The sequence below is a fragment of the Halichoerus grypus genome, chromosome 13 (genome assembly GCF_964656455.1).
Source record: "Halichoerus grypus chromosome 13, mHalGry1.hap1.1, whole genome shotgun sequence".
Lineage (NCBI taxonomy): Eukaryota > Metazoa > Chordata > Mammalia > Carnivora > Phocidae > Halichoerus > Halichoerus grypus.
The window spans coordinates 60,580,108-60,601,692 of record NC_135724.1 but is presented as its reverse complement, the minus strand read 5'-3'; the positions used below and the strand labels follow the sequence as shown (position 1 = coordinate 60,601,692).

Here is a 21,585-nt window from a genome sequence, read left to right as displayed (position 1 = left end):
TCCACAGTAAAATTGTGCAGAGGCTTTTACTTGAAAATATCAAAGACTTTATAAAAGTTACATACCCTGTACATTCCAAAATTAAGGAATGACTTATTCACATTAATAAGCGTTCTTTAATATGCTTCTCAAAGTTATATAAGCCATTCTTCCATTTAGTTCCCCTTCTGACCAAGAGTACTGGAGTTAGTTTATACCTGGAAATTAGATATCTGTAATATCAACTTGCCGATAAAGAAATTTAGCTGATGACCTTGGCATCATTTGTAGTGCCTATGCTATTATAAAAACGTGACTTCCTGGGACTCTCTGAATGTTATCTGACAGTGAGCAATACTATATTAAGCAAGCAGCACTGTTGCTATCTTATGGAAAGAACAATTAAAGCCTAACACAAATAAACATCAAAATTAGCACCAGGTTATCTATCTTCCAACACAATCTCTATCACTGAGTGGTGACAATATGCTTGACATACCTCCTTATCTACTTAAGGACTGGGGTTATTAAAGTCCATAATTTACTTAAGACTAGATAAACTCAAAGCCAAAAACTGCTCTAAAAGGTAATATAAGTTTCACAGATCACACAGCAAGTGAGGGGGCAAGATAGAAAGTCAACCGTGGGTAGTTACCTTTGTCACTGGAATAAGGTGCGTGAACGTTATTGCTAGGAACAGACACATTTTGATGGTGTGGCTGGTTCACAGTTTCTAAAAATGAAACCAGATTCTCATGATGTGAGAGTTCTTCTGCGACAGGGAAGGAAACGATGTTCCAGTTCAACTGAGTGTCTCCTTCTGTGAGTGCCCGGAAGAGAGAAGGGATTGGCTCATGAAGCTCTTCCACAGTGCTCTTTGAAGTTGGAGGTGTGTCACTATAGTTTCGAGGATTACACATACCTAGGGGAGGAGGAACAAAGAAAAGAAAAGTTAATTTTTCTCACTGATTGGAATATCATGCAATATTGTTAGTTAATGCCTGCGATCAAAGCTCCAACATATTAAAATTAATTTGCTTCTAACATTATATGTAGATATTTTCCTAACTTTTTTGGCTAAGGGGCCCTAGAAGTGATGACACCCCTGTAGCATCGAGCACATCAAGTGCTCAGAGGTTGTTTTCTAAATACCTATCCTCTGCTAAGGGGAACCAGAGCTATATGGAGAAAAATCTGATTCCAGGGCTGGGCCAGGGAAAGTACAAAATGACCCTGGGATACTGTCTATGCCTAAAAGTAAGGAAATGCTCAGTGAATGATGGGATGTATCAAAAAAACACAGGAAGCAACGAGAGGGGCCCCCACTGGCCAAATAGACAATTTTAATATCAAAATAAATAATGATAATAATGGATTACCCCCTATAAATAAAATAGGAATTAATGAGTCTTTATGTTATCAATAAATGAATAAATAAATGAAGGAAAAGCTCCTCCTTTTAGTAGAGTATCCAACTGATAAATGTAGAAGAAATGAAGGAAATAGAAAATTACCAGCTGGCAACTATCACAGAGGTGTTTGATTCAGATGTCAATGGATGCCAAAGCTGGTGGGTGGAGGTTAGATGAGGAACATATTAAAGTACTCTTGGAAAACTCTCTACAGAATACTAACCAATTACAAAAGGGTTAATGGTGACTTTAATGTAGAAAATCTGGCAGATGCCAATGTGATCGGGAAATCAACATGACCAGTGATGCAACAGGTTGATGTGTATCACTTCATGTAATGCATAACTTCATTTCAGTGCTGTTGTTGCCAAGAATGTCTAACTTAAGTATGGTTATCAGTCAACATCAGGTGGATCAAGGTTTAGGGTCATCCTACATAATGTAAAGTCTGTACTCAATGAAACTGTCAAGGGAAAGACTACAGTACTGTTTCAAATTGAATGAGTCTGATCAGACATGACAACTAAATGCATCACATATTCTGGACAGGAGCCTGGATCAGAAAAGATATCACAAGAGATACTGCTGAGACAGTTGGCGAAATATGAATGAGGTTTGTGGACTGGGTGGCAGTGTTGTAACAATGTTGGCTTCCTTACTTGGAGGGTGCATGCCAGTTATGTAGGAGAATGTTCTTGATGGAAAATACAGACTGGAACATTTAGGAGTGATGGGCTATCATGTATAAAGCTTGATTTCTAAAGGTTCAAAAAAGGATGAATGATCATGCATGTTTGGGGAGTGTGTGTGAAGGGAGAGGAAGGGGTAATGAACAAGGGAACAAATTCGATAAAATGTTAGTAACTGGGGAATCTGGGTGAGGGGATACAGGAGTCTTACCCCTTCTGGCAGATTTTCTCTACATTTGAAAATTATTTCAAAATGAATTATTTTTAAAAATAATCTTAAAAAGGGAAAATGGCAGAAGAGAATTAGGGATAGTGACGATAGAAAACTCCTTCGGGGTGTTTTGCTGTAAAGGGGAGAGCTGAGAAAATGCTTAATCAGCCCCAATCTTTGGGCTATTCCAGCTGATGTTATGTGGAGCAGAAGGGAGCTACCCAGAACACAGGTTCATGAGCTAATTAAACGATTATTACTGTTTTAAGCCTCTATGTTTTGGGGTACGTTGTTTAGTAGCAATAATAACTGGAAAGGAGCCCTCTGGATTTCCTTTTGTGAATGATACTTTTAAAAATTAAATTATACTTCATTTTGGTTTAGTATTTATTGGCCTAATACGGAGTTTTTCTTTTTCCTCAGACTAAAATTTTGAAAAGTTAAACCAAATTTATAAATTCTGACATTTTATAAGTTTAGGCAGAAGGAAAAATCATCTCGTGTTCTCCACATGACATTTTATTACTTTAAGGAACATGGCAAGAGCTGAGGATAAGGTTGTGCAGACTCGAACCCAGATATGGACCCTCAACTCTATGGTCAAATAATCTTTGACAAAGCAGGAAAGAACATGCAATGGCAAAAAGACAGTCTCTTCAATAAATGGTGCTGGGAAAATTGGACAGCCACATGCAGAAGAATGAAACTCGACCATTCTCTAACACCATTCACAAAGATAAACTCAAAGTGGATGAAAGACCTCAATGTGAGACAGGAATCCATCAAAATCCTAGAAGAGAACACAGGCAGTAACCTCTTTGACATCACCCACAGCAACTTCTTTCAAGATACATCTCCAAAAGCTAGTGAAACAAAAGCAAAAATGAACTTTTGGGACTTCATCAAGATAAAAAGCTTCTGCACAGCAAAGGAAATAGTCAACAAAACAAAGAGGCAACCCACAGAATGGGAGAAGATATTTGCAAATGACACTACAGATAAAGGGCTGGTATCCAAGATCTATAAAGAACTTCTCAAACTCAACACCCAAAAAACAAATAATCAAGTCAAAAAGTGGGCAGAAGATATGAAAAGACACTTCTCTGAAGAAGACATACAAATGGCTAACCAGACACATGAAAAAATGTTCATCATCATTAGCCATCAGGCTATTTCAAAATTCAAATCAAAACCACGTTGAGATACCACCTTACACCAGTTAGAATGGCCAAAATGGACAGGGAAAGAAACAACAAATGCTGGAGAGGTTGTGGAGAAAGGGGAACCCTCTTACACTGTTGGTGGGAATGCAAGTTGGTACAGCCACTTTGGAAAACAGTGTGGAGGTTCCTCAAAAATTTAAAAATAGAGCTACCCTATGACCCAGCAATTGCACTACTGGGTATTTACCCCAAAGACACAGATGTAGTGAAAAGAAGGGCCGTATGCACCCCGATGTTCATAGCAGCAATGTCCGCAATAGCCAAACTGTGGAAAGAGCCGAGATGCCCTTCAACAGATGAATGGATAAAGAAGATGTGGTCCATATATACAATGGAATATTACTCAGCCATCAGAAAGGATGAATACCCAACTTTTACAGCAACATGGATGGGACTGGAGGAGATTATGCCAAGTGAAATAAGTCAAGCAGAGAAAGTCAATTATCATATGGTTTCACTTATTTGTGGAACATAAGGAATAGCAAGGAGGACATTAGGAGAAGGAAGGGAAAAATGAGTGGGGGGGGGGAATTGGAGGGAGAGATGAACCATGAGAGACTATGGACTCTGAGAAACAAACAGGGTTTTAGAGGGGAGGGGGGACGGGGGATTGGTTAGCCTGGTGATGGGTATTAAGGAGGGCACGGACTGCATGGAGCACTGGGTGTTATACGAAAACAATGGATTGTGGATCACCACATCAAAAACCAATGATGTATTGTATGGTGACTAACATAACATAATAAAATTAAAAAAAAAAAAGGTTGTGCAGACTTTTCATAAAATCTTTCATTACATATGAACTTTAACAATTTTAACTGTGAAACAGAATCATGAATTAAAGGGCCAAATCTGACTCCTTTATTCACAAAAGAGGAGGTAGGCCCAGATAAATTAAATGATTTGTCCACTGTTATATAATCTAGGATTAGAGCCAAGCTTATGATTCAGTCTGATTTAATATCCGCTGCTCATTTTAATAACCACATTCTATAAATAATCATTAAGTGGTGGCATTGTAAAGTGAATAATACTTAGAATATGTGAATTATACAAATATACATAATATATTCTTCTGCCAGACTTTATAATGAATGAAAATTAGTAATCTGAGACGAAAAAGCAAAAAATAGTTCAACAGAAGAGCTAAACTCAACATCTACTGAGACTTTAAAGAAACTTCAGGGCTAATTACCAGAGATTAAATTACATTATAAAAAGTTTTGAGGGGGGAGTTTTGTGCATTTAACAAACTTAGGCCAAAAACATTTGTAATTTAAATCTGAATACATTGCGCTAAAATCAGTAAGCATGAAGTAAATGCTTGCTATTTAGTATTTTTCCGTGGCATTGTTTTAAAGCTTTCATATATCTTTCTTTTTTCAACTAGGATCACGTCCAGAGAGATCATCACTAGAGACTCTTCTTAGGCAATGCGGATTTTGACCCTCTATCTCTTGCCTGAAGCACTCTTCAAATTCTGCATTCTTTCAAACATGGTGAGTTATGAAATCTGACCTTCCAATGATATGTGGGATTTCTCCTGCAGAGAAATCTCCTTCAGAAAAAGCAACCTTCTGAAATTTCTGGAAATTCTTCAGTTGTCTATATTCATTATGTACAGTGGATCAATTTCTGGGTAGAGAGTTACTAACCACTCACAGTTTAAAACAATTAGTAAAACTTCTCTGGGAAGCATCTATCATCCTCCTGAAGTTTATCATTGCTAGTTTTTCTTTAGTTGACTACAGAGATTATTTTTGAGCTCTCATTTCTTTCCAGGATCATTTTCTTGAGTCAGTTTGTTACTTTGTGGCATGCTGTCACTACACTGAAATTTTAAAAACTAATTATACTAAAATTTTAAAGACACTGGCTCCGCACGTGACAGAGAGGCCCCAAATCAGGAAACCAATGGCAACAACTGAAAAGGCAAGCATTTCAAATCCTTTAAGTGCATAGAAGTTTGTTTTTCTAATGTGTGCTTAATTCTTTCATATCTGACCTGTTGTCATCATACCTTTGAAAACTAAGGTTACCTCACTGATATGAGGAATTCTTAATCTCAGGAAACAAACTGAGGGTTGCTGGAGTGGGGGGTGGGGTGGGAGGGATGGGGTGACTGGGTGATGGACACTGGGGAGGGTATGTGTTCTGGTAAGCGCTGTGAATTGTGCAAGACTGTTGAATCTCAGATCTGTACCTCTGAAACAAATAATGCAATATATGTTAAGAAAGAAAAAAAGAAGAAGAAGAATGTAGCAGCAGGGGAAGAATGAAGGGGGGGAAATCGGAGGGGGAGAAGAACCATGAGAGACAATGGACTCTGAAAAACAAACTGAGGGTTCTAGAGGGGAGGGGGTTGGGAGGATGGGTTAGCCTGGTGATGGGTATTGAGGAGGGCACGTTCTGCATGGAGCACTGGGTGTTATGCACAAACAATGAATCATGGAACACTATATCTAAAACTAATGATGTAATGTATGGGGATTAACATAACAATAAAAAAATTAAAAAAAAAAGAAAACTAAGGTTACATTAAAGTAGACTTTACTTGATGAAAACCACATTTTAGGGTAGAAATTAAGACTAAGGTGAAAAAAGGTATTACTTCCCTTAATGAAGGTGCATGGTTAAACAGCAACAACAAAGAGTCCAGAAAAATGTATAATAAAAAGAAAAATTCCTTTCCACTCCTTCCACCCCTAACTCCACTCTCCAGACACAGCCACTTTAAAAGTCTATTCTTAAGTTTCTCTGGTGGTTACCTCTATGGGAATTTAAATAAAAATGATTAATTTACCAAAAGCAGTAAAAATATCTTTAGATCTTATCTATTAATCCTTTTATATGAAAGATGAAATTAAAGTTCATTTATACTAACCCTCTCTCCTGTATTTCTAGTAAATGTATTATTCTAATACCATAATTTGTTTCCTTTGCAATCTTAAATATACTTAAACTTCTGATTTTTATTCCACATGTTTTAATTCCCTCATTTGCAGTTAAGGATGCGGGTGCCTTTCCCACTTTCCACCCAACTTCTCCTAACTTATGTTGACAAACTTAATAACTATGTTCTGTTGCCTAAATACAATGAAAACTTCTTGTCTTACTATAAGCTGATTCTAAAAGTTGAAAACAAGCAAACAGCAGTTTACCTTAACGTGACCCCATGAATATTGTTCACTGTAATACAGGAAGTATGATAGGATTTCCTTGCCCAATGCCATATTAGCAGAGGAAAATATTTCTTAATTTTAAGATAAAATGAACTTTTCCATGAACCCCATAAAATACTGAAAATCAGCTATTTCACATAGCATTATCTATTGGTCTTCTTGCCAAAAAATATAAAACCTGAATCCAATCAAACTTTAACAACTACCTTCAAATTACTGGAAATACAGAAAGGCAGAGGAACAAGTTAAACAACAACCTCAAGGAAGTAAACAGTCAAATCCTGAATGTGGGATATTCTACAGGCAAAGTGTTTCTTCAGTATGTCAAATGGCATGAGAAAAAAAAACAACACACAACCAGATACCATGCAAGGATCTTGTTTGGATCAATTTGAACATATCAACTATACAAATACATTTTTGAGACAAATGGAGAAACTTGATTATGAACTGGAATGTTAGATTATACCAAGAAATTATTGTTAATTTTGTAGGTTTCCTAATGGCATTATTATTAAAAAAGTAAATGTCTTTATTTTCTTTTAGAGATTGAAACTGAAGGATGAAGATGCATTATTTACTGTCTATAATTTGCTTTTAAATATTTATATGCCAAGTCAGAAAAAAGTGGATAGATGAAACAAATGTGGTGTACTTTTTTATAACTGCTGAATCCAGTGATGGGTATATAAGAATTCACCATACTATTCTCTCTGCTTCTCTGTATATGGGAATACTTTCATAATAGCAAACCAATTGCCATATTTAATTCCTAGGACTAATATTTTCTTGTTGAACTTTTGTATTTTCTTGCTATTTCTATACTTGGAATTTTCTTGGAATGTGTGTGTGTGTACCACAAATAACAAACTTATAACAAATCGTGAAAAATTATTCTGCTTCTCAATTGTATGCTTGATACCCTATGGAACTCATTTTCTTCTCAGATACTTCTCAGGGCCCTCACTTACTGCTTCAGGCAGGCTAGTTGTCTCTTAAGCCTCTGTATTATTTATGTTTTTAATTTTCTGTATTTCATGATGTTTCGACATCTTATAAAAAGCTTTCTGGCTGGGGAGAGACTGCTTCCTGGGCTAGTCAATTCTAGGAGCCAGCAAAGGGCTCAGCCAGGAATAGGCTTTGGATATGCAAACTGACCAGTCCTGAGCCACACCTCCTCCACCAGCCCAAGCAACCCAGGAGGCATGTGCTTAACCAAGTCAGGCCCAGTACTAACCAACTAGAGACCACCTGCAGAGCCTAGAGTCCCTGGGAATGATTCAAACCAGCCAGCCAGAAACTGCTTGCCCTGTCCTGCATTGACTTTCCTGTGGAAACCTCACTAAAGATTCTGGCCCAGATTTTTCTTTTGCTCCTGTCTTTTTGCCACTTGACCAAAACCTGGTGCTGCTTCTGTGATCCTGCGTGGCATGCAGTGACCCCCTCTCTGAGACCTGTGATTTATAATGAACTTTGTTCCTTGAGCCCTTCTTGTGCCTCCTCTGAGGCCACACCTGACTGACCACAGAACAGCCTTCAATGTAGTTATCATCTTATAACTGTCCTTAAATCAACTCCTGGTTAAAGCTTTCATTCAACCCATGTTCTTCTCTTTCTTGGTCTTCTGCCTTATTATTCATATCAAATCTGGTGTGTGAGAAATAACTTCGAGTTCTTGCTGTTTTAATTTTACATTCACATTCTTGATCAATAATTTGTCAGTTCAAAGTAATTTTCCAACTGTGCACTTGAGGCATTGGTCCAGTGACAGTGATGAGAAGTCTGATCGCAGTGTGACTCTTCTTTTTTTTAACTCAGGTTTTTTATTCATGATTTATTTATTTATTTTTTAAGTAGGCTCCTCACCCAACGTGGGGCTTGAACTCACAACCCTGAGATCAAGAGTCACATGCTCTACCAACTGAGCCAGCCAGGTGCCCCAACAGTGTGATTCATATTCCTTGTACATAAACTCTATTGTTATTTCTGAGATCTTTCAGAATATTATTTGACTTGGCAGTAGTAAGACTGTATGAGGCTGTGTCTAGATGTAGGTCTTTTCTCATTAATCTTGCTCAGCATTCTGTAGATTCTTCCAGTCTAAGGATGCATGTTTTTTTCTCAGCTTTGGAAAGTTTTCTTCTATTATTTCTTTGACAAGTTCTTCCCTCTTATTTTTTATTCTTCCCCACAGTATCTATTTTTCCTGTCATATTTTCTTTTTTTAAAAAAAATATTTTATTTATTTATTTGAGAGAGTGAGCAAGAGAGAGAACACAGGCAGGAGGAGCAGCAGAGAGAGGGAGAAGCAGGCTCCCAATGAGCAGGGAGCCTGACGCGGGGTTTAATCCCAGGACCCCAGGATCATGACCTGAGCCGAAGGCAGACACTTAACTGGCTAAGCCACTCAGGCGCCCCTCTTGACATTTTCCATCTGTCTGTTTGCTCTATATTTCTATGACATTCCAGTATTATTTTTAACCTCTCTTAACAACTTTTCTAATCAAATTTTAAATTTGCAAATGCTTTCTTGTTCTGTTTTTGATAATACAGATATATTTTCTCAAATTCCTCTAAAATATAGCCATTCTTTTTCTTTTTTTTTTTAAAGATTTTATTTATTTGACAGAGCGAGAGCACAAGTAGGCAGAGCAGCAGGCAGAGGGAGAGGGAGAAGCAGGCTCTCAGCGGAACAGGGAGCCCAACGTGGGGCTCTATCCCAGAACCCTGGGATCATGACCTGAGCCGAAGGCAGACGCTTCACCAACTAAGCCACCCAGGCGCGCCAGCCATTACTTTTCTTAAAGATTTATTTCCTAAAGATTTCCTCCATGGTCAGTTGATCTGCTGTTTTACCTTGTTCTTTCCTTCAAGGTACTTGTTCTACTTTGCTTGCATGTCTGGTATTAGGCTGGAGACATCTACCTCTCCTGCAATGCCTAAATGAGGAGCGCTTTCTCGCTCTTTTTTTTTTTTGGAGGAGGTTTTGACTCTGCAATGCCAACAACACACCAGTGCTTCTAGTCCTTTCTGGTTAATTCCTTCAATTTCTCTAGAGAGAATCTCTCCATTTTTTTTTTTTTTAATCTAGGTTATTTGGAACTTCAGAATGAGAGAGGGGGTAGGGTATCAAATCATACAGCTGTTCTTTAGACAGGTCTTCGAATAATCTTGCTATTTCCAGATCCATTTCTCATTCCTACATGCCACAAAAGCCAAAGCTGAGCCTGAAGATTCTTTGGGGGGTTGGCTGGGAAGGTCACTCCTAATCCTACCATAACGCCTTTTGCAAATTATTTTGGTGTTTCTTCCAATCTGTTTACTAAACAGCATGATTCTCCATCTTTCCTTTTAGATATTTCTCCAATTATAATTTCTTCCTCTCTCTTTGCTGTTAAAGTTTACCTCCAGTTGTATTCCTTTATTTCATTTTCAGTGGAGTCTAATATGTACAAGGGAGAACATGCGTGAACACAGACCTCTGTGTGGAACCAGAAGTCACATTTCCTTTAAGTGTTTGTAAATGTGATGAATCATATTCTCTTTCACTATCGCTTGTGCTCTGACTCTTGCCCTCTCCCCCACTCCCTATCTCATCTTTTTTTCCCCCCAGAACCTCTTGTATCCAACTACCTACAGGGCATCTCCACTTGAAAACCTTACATGCCCCTCAAACTCAACTGTCCCAGTCATCTTCCCCAACATACCTGGACATTATATAGGCATCCTCTATCTTAGTTCCTGTCACAATATATCCAGTCACACAAGCCAGAAACCCAGAGGCTATTTTGGCTCCCATTTCCCCTCAATTCCTACTCCCAAAGTGTCACCAAGTGTGGTCAAGTTAACCTTCTAGTGGCTTAGTCAGTTAAGTGTCTGCCTTCGGCTCAGGTCATGATCCCAGGGTCCTGGGATCAAGCCCCGCATTGGGCTCCCTGCTTGGCGGGAAGCCTGCTTCTCCCTCTCCCACTCCCCCTGCTTGTGTTCCCCCTCTCACTGTGTCTCTCTCTGTCAAATAAATAAATAAAATCTTAAAAAAAAAAAAAAGTTAACCTTCTAATTATTTTTCCAACGAGATCACATCTGTTCATCTCCTTTGCTATCACTCCAGACCAAGTCCCCATCAAATTTTGACTAGACCTGGAAACACTGTATTTTGATGGATTTTAAACTCTATCTTCCATTCTCCCTCAGAAAATGCATGTTACTGAATTTTACCATCTGTTATCCTTCATTTTTGGCTACTATATTCTGTACACTCAGTCATACTTCTTCCTCATTAACCAATAACTTCAATACCTGGATCACTATACCTCATTTCCACCCCCAGGCCCACTATCACTCTTGACAATTTCAATATTCACATTGAAGATCCACCTAATATCCCGGTCTTTTGTTGCTAGACCCCCTTAGTGATATGATTTGTAAATCCACCCCACCTCAGTCACTCAACTCATAGGTCTAGCATTGATTCTCCTCTTTCCTCATATCCTAGATCCACTTCAAATAAAATTCTGACAGCTTACCTCCAAAATATCTCCTGAATCTGAGCTGCACCATTTCCACTAATTATTGATACTAGTCCACTCTACTATCATCTGTTACTTCAACTACTGCAACTGCCTCCTAATTGACCCCCCACCCTATTTGTTATCTGTTCTCTTTATATTCTAAAGTCCATATTCCACACAGTAGCCAGAATGATCATTTAAAAATATAATTCTGATATCACCACTGCACATTCTCCAGTCGGTTTCCATTACACTTGGGGTACAATCCAAACTCCTTTTCATGTCCTCCAAGATCTGTCCCTTACCCACTTCTCTCATTCTTTTCCTTCTACCCTTCCTCTTGATCGCTAACATCGAGCCACACTGATCTTTCTATTTTCAATTTTGGATCTTTAGCAATCACACTTAAAACACTTATATTTTGATATATTAAGTGGTTCACATCAATCTTTTGTTGGTGGTGGTTAACTAAAGTTAATGATTTCTAAAGTCTGTTGGAGATTGATTCTTGTTAGCTCTTTCAAAAATTAGAATGTTCCAGTACTGACAAAAGGAGGAAACAAAACCTCTTTGAGACTTATCATTCACTTAAATGTTTTCCCTAAATGAAAAATGACCAAAAATATTATTAAAAGATGCTTTCTCCCCTGAAACTAATAATACACTGTATGTTAACTAAATTGAATTTAAATTTTTTAAAAAGATGCTTTCTGCTCTCAGTAAAAATAAAATTATTCTAAACGTATCTTGAATTCTTTTTTCTTTTTTTAAAGATTTTATTTGTTTATTTGTCGGAAAGAGAGAGAAAGAGAGAGAGAGAGAGAAAGCACAAGCAGGGGGAGCAGCAGGCAGAGGGAGAAGCAGGCTTCCCGCTGAGCAGGGAGCCCGATGTGGGACTCGATCCCAGGACCCTGGGATCATGACCTGAGCTGAAGGCAGATGCTTCACTGACTGAGCCACCTAAGTGTCCTGGTATCTCGGATTCTGATCCTTATACTTTTATAAAATAAAAAGTGTGAAAAATATCTATGTCTTTACTGAAAGTATGTATGAGAAATATTTAACTTTAGGGAGAGGTATGGGGGTAAAAGGAAAGGAGACATTTCATATATATTCTATTATTTTTTGAATTTACTGTATGTCAGTAATTTTAGTTTTTAAATTATATTTTAAAGGAAAATACATATATGTTAATAGTAGCAGATATTGAAGGTCCTTTTCTATATTTTTCTAAAATTCAACACAATACTTTCACCCTAAATAACCTACTTAGATGTGCAAAATTATTACTTCATTAGGAGTTTTCTTTAAAATACTGAATATATAAATATAATATTCCAGGTATTTTTAAAAAGGATACATTTGAGTAGCAGTTCCCAAAGTACAGTCTAAGAACTTTGCGGAGTCTTCAAGATCCTTTCAGAGGATTCACAGAGTCAAAATAATTTTCATAAGACTTCATCTGTTTTACAGGTCTGACATCCGCACTGATGGTACAAAAGCAATGATGGGTATAACATTTGGCACTTTAGCCTGAATCAAGGCAGTGGCACCAAACTGTTACTAGTAGTCACTGTATTCTTTACCACCAAGTACAGTTTTGTTTTGTTTTGTTTTTAAAAGACTAGTTTCACTTAAGACAATGCTTAATGAAACAATAACAATTATAAATTTCATTAAATGGGGACCCTTGAATGCATGACTTTTTAACATTCTGTGTGACGAACTGGGAAATACGCAGAAAATACTTGCTGCACACTTAGGTATAATGCCTGTGTCAAGGAAATCACTTATTGAATTGCAAGCTGAACTATCTACTTTTTCCTTAGAATACTATTTTTACTTAAGAAAAAAATGACTACCAGACAAACTATGATTATGAAGAGTTATGTATCTAGGAGATATTTTATTGAAAATCCATGAAGTGAACATGCTGCTTCAAGGATGTAACTCACAGTATTGTTGATAATAAAACACAAGTTTTTTTGTTTTTTTTTGCTTTTAATTTTATTATGTTATGTTAGTCACCATACATCATTGGTTTTTGATGTGGTGATCCACAATCCATTGTTTTCGTATAACACCCAGTGCTCCATGCAGTTCGTGCCCTCCTTAATACCCATCACCAGGCTAACCAATCCCCCGTCCCCCCTCCCCTCTAAAACCCTGTTTGTTTCTCAGAGTCCATAGTCTCTCATGGTTCATCTCTCCCTCCAATTCCCCCCCCCCACTCATTTTTCCCTTCCTTCTCCTAATGTCCTCCTTGCTATTCCTTATGTTCCACAAATAAGTGAAACCATATGATAATTGACTTTCTCTGCTTGACTTATTTCACTTGGCATAATCTCCTCCAGTCCCATCCATGTTGCTGTAAAAGTTGGGTATTCATCCTTTCTGATGGCTGAGTAATATTCCATTGTATATATGGACCACATCTTCTTTATCCATTCATCTGTTGAAGGGCATCTCGGCTCTTTCCACAGTTTGGCTATTGCGGACATTGCTGCTATGAACATCGGGGTGCATACGGCCCTTCTTTTCACTACATCTGTGTCTTTGGGGTAAATACCCAGTAGTGCAATTGCTGGGTCATAGGGTAGCTCTATTTTTAAATTTTTGAGGAACCTCCACACTGTTTTCCAAAGTGGCTGTACCAACTTGCATTCCCACCAACAGTGTAAGAGGGTTCCCCTTTCTCCACAACCTCTCCAGCATTTGTTGTTTCTTTCCCTGTCCATTTTGGCCATTCTAACTGGTGTAAGGTGGTATCTCAACGTGGTTTTGATTTGAATTTTGAAATAGCCTGATGGCTAATGATGATGAACATTTTTTCATGTGTCTGGTTAGCCATTTGTATGTCTTCTTCAGAGAAGTGTCTTTTCATATCTTCTGCCCACTTTTTGACTTGATTATTTGTTTTTTGGGTGTTGAGTTTGAGAAGTTCTTTATAGATCTTGGATACCAGCCCTTTATCTGTAGTGTCATTTGCAAATATCTTCTCCCATTCTGTGGGTTGCCTCTTTGTTTTGTTGACTATTTCCTTTGCTGTGCAGAAGCTTTTTATCTTGATGAAGTCCCAAAAGTTCATTTTTGCTTTTGTTTCACTAGCTTTTGGAGATGTATCTTGAAAGAAGTTGCTGTGGGTGATGTCAAAGAGGTTACTGCCTGTGTTCTCTTCTAGGATTTTGATGGATTCCTGTCTCACATTGAGGTCTTTCATCCACTTTGAGTTTATCTTTGTGAATGGTGTTAGAGAATGGTCGAGTTTCATTCTTCTGCATGTGGCTGTCCAATTTTCCCAGCACCATTTATTGAAGAGACTGTCTTTTTGCCATTGCATGTTCTTTCCTGCTTTGTCAAAGATTATTTGACCATAGAGTTGAGGGTCCATATCTGGGTTCTCTATTCTGTTCCATTGGTCTATATGTCTGTTTTTGTGCCAGTACCATGCTGTCTTGGTGATCACAGCTTTGTAATATAGCTTGAAATCGGGCAATGTGATGCCCCCAGCTTTGTTTTTCTTTTTCAACATTTCCTTGGCGATTCGGGGTCTTTTCTGATTCCATACAAATTTTAGGATTGTTTGTTCCAGCACTTTGAAAAATGTCATTGGAATTTTGATCGGGATGGCATTGAAGGTATAGATTGCTCTGGGTAGCATAGACATTTTAACAATGTTTATTCTTCCGATCCATGAGCATGGAATATTTTTCCATCTTTTTGTGTCTTCTTCAATTTCTTTCATGAGTGTTTTGTAGTTCCTAGCGTATAGATCCTTTACCTCTTTGGGTAGGTTTACTCCGAGGTATCTTGTGGTTTTTGGTGTAATTGTAAATGGAATCGTTTCTCTAATTTCTCTTTCTACATTTGTGTTTTTAGTGTATAAGAAAGCAACTGATTTCTGTGCATTGATTTTGTATCCTGCCACATTACTGAATTGCTGTATGAGTTCTAGTAATTTGGGGGTGGAGTCTTTTGGGTTTTCCACACTAAGTATCATGTCATCTGCAAAAAGAGAGAGTTTGACTTCTTCTTTGCCAATTTGAATACCTTTTATTTCTTTTTGTTGTCTGATTGCTGTTGCTATGACTTCTAGTACTATGTTGAACAATAGTGGCGAGAGTGGGCATCCCTGACGTGTTCCTGATCTTAAGGGAAAGGCTCTCAGCTTTTCCCCATTGAGGATGATATTCACTGTGGGTTTTTCATAGATGGATTTTATGAACTTGAGGAATGTTCTCTCTATCCCTCTACTCTGGAGAGTTTTAATCAGGAAAGGATGTTGTATTTTGTCAAATGCTTTTTCTGCATCGAGAGGACCATATGGTGCTTCTCCCTCCTCTTATTAATGTGTTCTATCACATTGATTGATTTGCGAATGTTGAACCACCCTGCATCCCGGGGATAAATCCCACTTGGTTGTGGTGGATGATCCTTTTAATGTATTGTTGGATCCTATTAGCTAGGATTTTGTTGACGATTTTGGAATCCATATTCATCAGGGATATCGGTCTGAAATTCTCCTTTTTGATGGGGTCTTTGCTTGGTTTGGGGATTAAGGTAATGCTGGCCTCATAGAATGAGTTTGGAAGTTTTCCTTCTGTTTCTATTTTTTGAAACAGCTTCAGGAGAATAGGTATTATTTCTTCTTTGAATGTTTGGCAGAATTCCCCAGGGAATCCATCAGGCCCTGGACTCTTGTTTTTTGGGAGGTTTTTGATCACTGCTTCACTCTCGTTACTGGTTATTGGCCTATTCAGGTTGTCAATTTCTTCCTGTTTCAGCCTCGGCAGCTTATAGGTTTCCAGGAAGGCCTCCATTTCATCCAGATTGCTCAGTTTATTGGCATATAGTTGTTGATAATAATTTCTAATACTTGTTTCTATTTCCTTGGTGTTAGTCGTGATCTCTCCCCTTTCATTCATAATTTTATTAATTTGGGTCCTCTTTTCTTTTGGATAAGTCTGGCCAGTGGTTTATCGATCTTATTAATTCTTTCCAAGAACCAACTTCTAGTTTCGTTGATCTGATCTACTGTGTTTCTGGCTTCTAATTCATTGATCTCTGTGCTCTAATTTTAATTATTTCTCTTCTAATGCGTGGCTTAGGCATCGTTTGTTACTTTTTCTCTAGTTCTTTAAGGTGCAGAGTTAGTCGGTGAATTCGGGATTTTTCTATTTTTTTGAGTAAGGCTTGGATGGCTATGTATTTCCCCCTTAGGACTGCCTTTGCAGTATCCCATAGGTTTTGGACCGATGTGTTTTCATTCTCATTGATCTCCATGAATTGTTTAAGTTCTTCTTTGATTTCCTGGTTGACCCAAACATTCTTTTTTTAAAGATTTTATTTATTTTTATTTGAGAGAGAGAGAATGAGAGAGAGCGAGTACGAGAGGGGGGAGGGTCAGAGGGAGAAGGAGACTCCCTGCTGAGCAGGGAGCCCGATGCGGGACTCGATCCAGGGACTCCAGGATCATGACCTGAGCTGAAGGCAGTCGCTTAACCAACTGAGCCACCCAGGCGCCCGACCCAAACATTCTTGAGCAGAGTGGTCTTTAGCTTCCAAGTGTTTGAATTTCTGCCAAATTTTTTCTTGTGATTGAGTTCCAGTTTTAGAGCATTGTGGTCTGAGAATATGCAGGGAATAATCTCAATCTTTTGGTATCGGTTGAGACCTGATTTGTGACCCAGTATATGGTCTATTCTGGAGAAAGTTTCGTGTGCGCTCGAGAAGAATGAGTATTCTGTTGTTTTAGGGTGGAATGTTCTGTAAATATCTATGAGGTCCATCTGGTCCAATGTATCATTCAAAGCTCTTGTTTCCTTGTTGATTTTCTGCTTAGATGATCTGTCCATTGCTGAGAGTGGAGTATTGAGGTCTCCTACAATTAACGTATTGTTATCAATATGACTCTTTATTTTGGTTAACAGTTGGCTTATGTAGATGGCTGCTCCCATTTGGGGGCATAGATATTTACAATCGTTAGATCTTCTTGTTGAATAGACCCTTTAAGAATGATATAGTGTCCTTCTGTGTCTCTTATTACAGACTTTAGTTTAAAATCTTATTTGTCTGATATAAGAATTGCTACCCCAGCTTTCTTTTGAGGTCCGCTGGCATGGAAGATGGATCTCCATCCCTTCACTTTCAGTCTGGATGTATCTTTAGGTTCAAAATGAGTCTCTTGTAGGCAGCATATGGATGGGTCCTATCTTTTTATCCAATCTGCAACCCTGTGCCATTTTATGGGAGCATTTAGGCCATTCACGTTGAGAGTGATTATTGAAAGATATGAATTAATTGTCATCATGTTGCCTGTGAAGACGCTGTTTTTATAGATTGTCCCTGTAAATTTCTGTTGTAGATCACTCTTGGGGTCTTTCTCCTTTTATAGAACCCCCCCTTAATATTTCTTGCAGGGCCGGCTTAGTGGTCACATATTCTTTCAGTTTCTGCCGGTCGTGGATGCTCTGCATCTCTCCATCTATTCTAAATGAAAGCCTTGCCGGATAAAGTATTCTTGGCTGCATGTTCTTCTCATTTAGTACCCTGAATATGTCTTGCCAGGCCTTTGTGGCTTGCCAGGTCTCTGTGGATAGGTCTGACGTTATTCTGATGTTCCTCCCTCTGTACGTAAGGAATCTCTTCCCCCTAACTGCCCTTAAGATGGTTTCCTTGGTTCTAAGATTTGCAAGTTTTACTATTACATGCTGGGGTGTTGGCCTGTTTTCCTTGATCTTAGGAGGGGTCCTCTCTGCCTCTAGGACTCGAATGTTTGTTTCATTCCCCAGATTAGGGAAGTTCTCAGCTACGATTTGCTCAAATACATCTTCTAGTCCTCTCTCTCTCTCTACTCCCTCCGGGATTCCAATTATTCTGACATTGGAATGCTTCATGGTGTCACTTATTTCTCTGATTCTATTTTCATGGATTCTGAGTGGTTTTTCCCTGGGCCTCCTCTTTTCTCTTCTTATCTATTATATTGTCTTCCAGGTCGCTTATTTGCTCTTCTGCCTCAGTTACCCTAGCTGTTAGATTATCTAAATTGGATTGGATCTCATTGATAGCATTTTTAAGTTCTGCCAATTCCCCTTTTATTTCTGCCCTTAGAGACTCTATGTTGCCATTAATTGATTTCTCCATTCTAGTCATTGTCTTCACAATTGCTAGCCTGAATTCCATCTCCGACATCTTGGTTATATCTGCATCCATTTGTAAATCTGCAGCATAAGTCATAATCTCTGAGTCTTTTCTATTTTGGGGGCTCCTCCTCCTAGTCATTCTGTTGATGTTTGTTTGAGGGAATGTAGAGATTCCACATTATTGACCAGAACCCAAGCAAGATTTCTTGCGTCTGTTTTCTTGGGACCTTAGGGTTGCTGGCCTCTTGTTTTCCCAGCCTGTCTTCTGTGGGAGGGGCCTGCCGTGCTGTTACTCAGGCAACCCTGTTTGGGCGGAGTTGCCCTGCCCCCCTGTGGTGGGGGATGGGCTCAGCGGGAATCAGTCTTGGGGGCTTTTGTTCTCTGGCAGCTTTCTCTGGCGGCTTTCTGCGTCTCTTCCACGAGTCAGAGCAGAAGAGACCGTTTCCAACCCTCTGCCTCAGAGCAGAGAGATCACAGTCTGTTCTTCAGTGAGCTCTCCAGGCCACACCGTCTCCGTTTCTGTCCATGCTGCTATACACTGCAGCGTCCTGGGTTGTGCGCCCCTCCACAGCACTCCCAGTCCTGCCTCCAGGTCGGGGCACATCTCTGCCCTTTGTGCTTCTAAAACCGCCATCTGCTCCTAGTTCCCATGCGCACGCGACCCCGCAACTCCGGGTTTCCGTCCCGGGGGCTGCAGTTCGCAGGCGTGACCCCGCTGCTCCGGGTTTCTGCCCCAGGGGCTGCCCTAAAGTCCTTTCCCCGCCCCTACTGGTCTGCGAGTCTGTGCCCCATCTGCAGCACGCGAGGCTGTCGCTCACCGGGGGTGTAGGATCCCCACGGCCAGGCACCCACCCGCTGCCGTTTATCCTCTGGTATCTGCCCGTGGAATCACAGCTCCCCGCTTCCTACCTCAAAACCAACCGCCTGCAATATTCTGTTTGTAGAGATCCAGATCTTCTTACATCTCAGCCTGGTTTTGTGGGTGCTCAGAGTGGTCTGGTAGATATCCAGCTCAATTCCAGGGACCAGTTGAAATAGGGTCCCCTACTCCTCTGCCATCTTTCCCCCCCTCCAAAACACAAGTTTTCAAGCAAAAATTAGAATTTGAGAACTTCTGTCTGCCACCATGACTCAATCGTTTCCCGAAACTTACATACTTTTCTAATGAGATTGGTGGTAAAATTAACTAATGTGGGTTTTTTTAATATATATATTGTATAATGAATGTGTCAATATTAGGAAAATCTATATAACTAAGTGAACTCATAATTTCCAAATGACTGATACATGTTACAAAATTATACATGGGTAAAAATTATTCAAAGTTTCAAGACAGACCAATGGATTTTGATGTAACAGAGTATAAAGAATTTTAGAATCTGGTTGTAGATTCTACTTTTGTAACTAACCTTTAAGAAATTGCCACTTGTCCAGTTCTGGTGTAGAATCAAAGAAGAATATACACAATTATCTGGAAAAGCAATTAAAAAACTCTTTTCCAATTACATAGTTGTGTGAGGTTGGATTTTCTTTATATATTTCAACCACAGCAAGAGATCACTAAAGGTTGAATTTTTCAGAGTGTAAAGGGGTTCTGAGATTTAAAAAAATTGGGGGGAACAGCTGCATTAGAAGAACAGATGGAAAGAGACTGTGGCCATTGTAGCTAGATCTCTAAGGCAGAATGTGCCCTACAGTTATCCCGAAAGGGCAATGGGATTCAGAGCATGTGATCTGAATTTTGAGAGGAATATGAGAATGGATGGAAGTTTTCATCTCTTAGAATATAAGAAGTAAATCAGAATCCCCTGTGGGTATGTATAGTTTTAAAAAGAATCAATACTTAGTTAATACTATAATTATCTTTTCCTGAAAACAAACTCCTATTGTTTTCAAACTACAGATTACAAAAAAAAAGGGAAACAATTTGTCTGATGATATGCAGAAGATACAATGATGCATAAAAGGACACTAGTGAGACAAATAATGACTGAAACAGAAACAGGGACATGCCATTGTCTAGAGCTGCTTTCCTTAATCTTTTAAAATCCATGCCTGTTTTTATAAACATAAAAATCCCACCACCATCTGTCCTCTCATGAGTTGTCATAGCAATACAATGCCTCTCAAGGCAGACTCAATGCATAATGCCAAGTATAGTAGGGCAGAGGCAGTTTTAGGAAGGGTTTTAACAATAGAGTCTAAGTATGCAGTTCTCAGATGGATGGTCTGGCTAAATCCAAGAGAAAATTCAGAGTTCACAGAATACAGCTTTGTGCCCAAGCCCAATTATCTTTATAGAGATCATAAAAAATTAGTAGTTGTAAATAACTATTTATTAAATCCAACATCGTTTACTACCTTAAGAGTGATAGTTATAATGACTACAAACGAAAGCTACTGTTACACGATTTTAGAATGGCACCATCTTTGCCTTCATCGTCACAAGAAGCTGAGTAACATATAATGTGTAACATACAAGAAGACATATAATGTAATAGGTCACAGAGCATGGACTTGAAAGCCAGACTACCTGGCTTGAGCCCCGGCTTTCTTCTGGACTAGCTGTCTGACCTAAGGGAGGTCATTTAAACTCTGGTCTGTTCCCTCATCTGTAAACAGATGAGGGATAATAACACTCTCATACTCCTTAGGTTTGTTTTAAGGACTAAATGAATTAATATATGGAAACTACTTGACACCTAAAATATATAAGCATTAGCTATTATTTTTTTAGAAAGTATTCCTTGACTGATAGATTAACCCAATTTAGACACTGCTACACTGACATTTTAAAGAATTAAAAAATGTTTCACTAGACAAAATTCTTTAGGAAGTCATCTAGTATATATGGAATGCATGGCCTAAGAATCAAGACATCTTGAACTAAAGACGCACCAAGCTGGGGCACCTGGGTGGCTCAGTTGGTTAAGTGTCTCTGCCTTTGGCTCAGGTAGTGATCCCAGGGTCCTGGGATTGAGCCCCACATCAGGCTCCCTGCTTCACAGGGAGCCTACTTCTCCCTCTGCCTCTGCCCTTCTCTCTCTCTGTCTCTCATGAATAAATAAAATCTTAAAAAAAAAAAGAACCATCAAGTTACAAATGTCTATAATTAATTCATTCAATAGCAGAATCTCATCAGATCTCCCCAAATTTTACAGTACCAACAAAACTACTGTCCTTTGTTTAATGCATTGATAAACATTTTAAACTTAATTTTTTTGTTTTGACAATGG

General features: G+C 38.8%; 1 protein-coding gene across 9 annotated transcripts in view; it reads right to left on the bottom strand.

The window, feature by feature from the left end:
• TWSG1 (twisted gastrulation BMP signaling modulator 1) overlaps positions 1 to 21,585 on the bottom strand; it is a 145,058-nt gene that overhangs the window by 71,738 nt on the left and 51,735 nt on the right. For all 9 annotated transcript variants that reach the window (XM_036092511.2, XM_078060597.1, XM_036092510.2 and 6 more), the window contains one exon: positions 635 to 901. In XM_036092511.2, the coding sequence (XP_035948404.2) occupies positions 635 to 901 (267 nt within the window). The remainder of the gene's footprint in view (positions 1 to 634; positions 902 to 21,585) is intronic.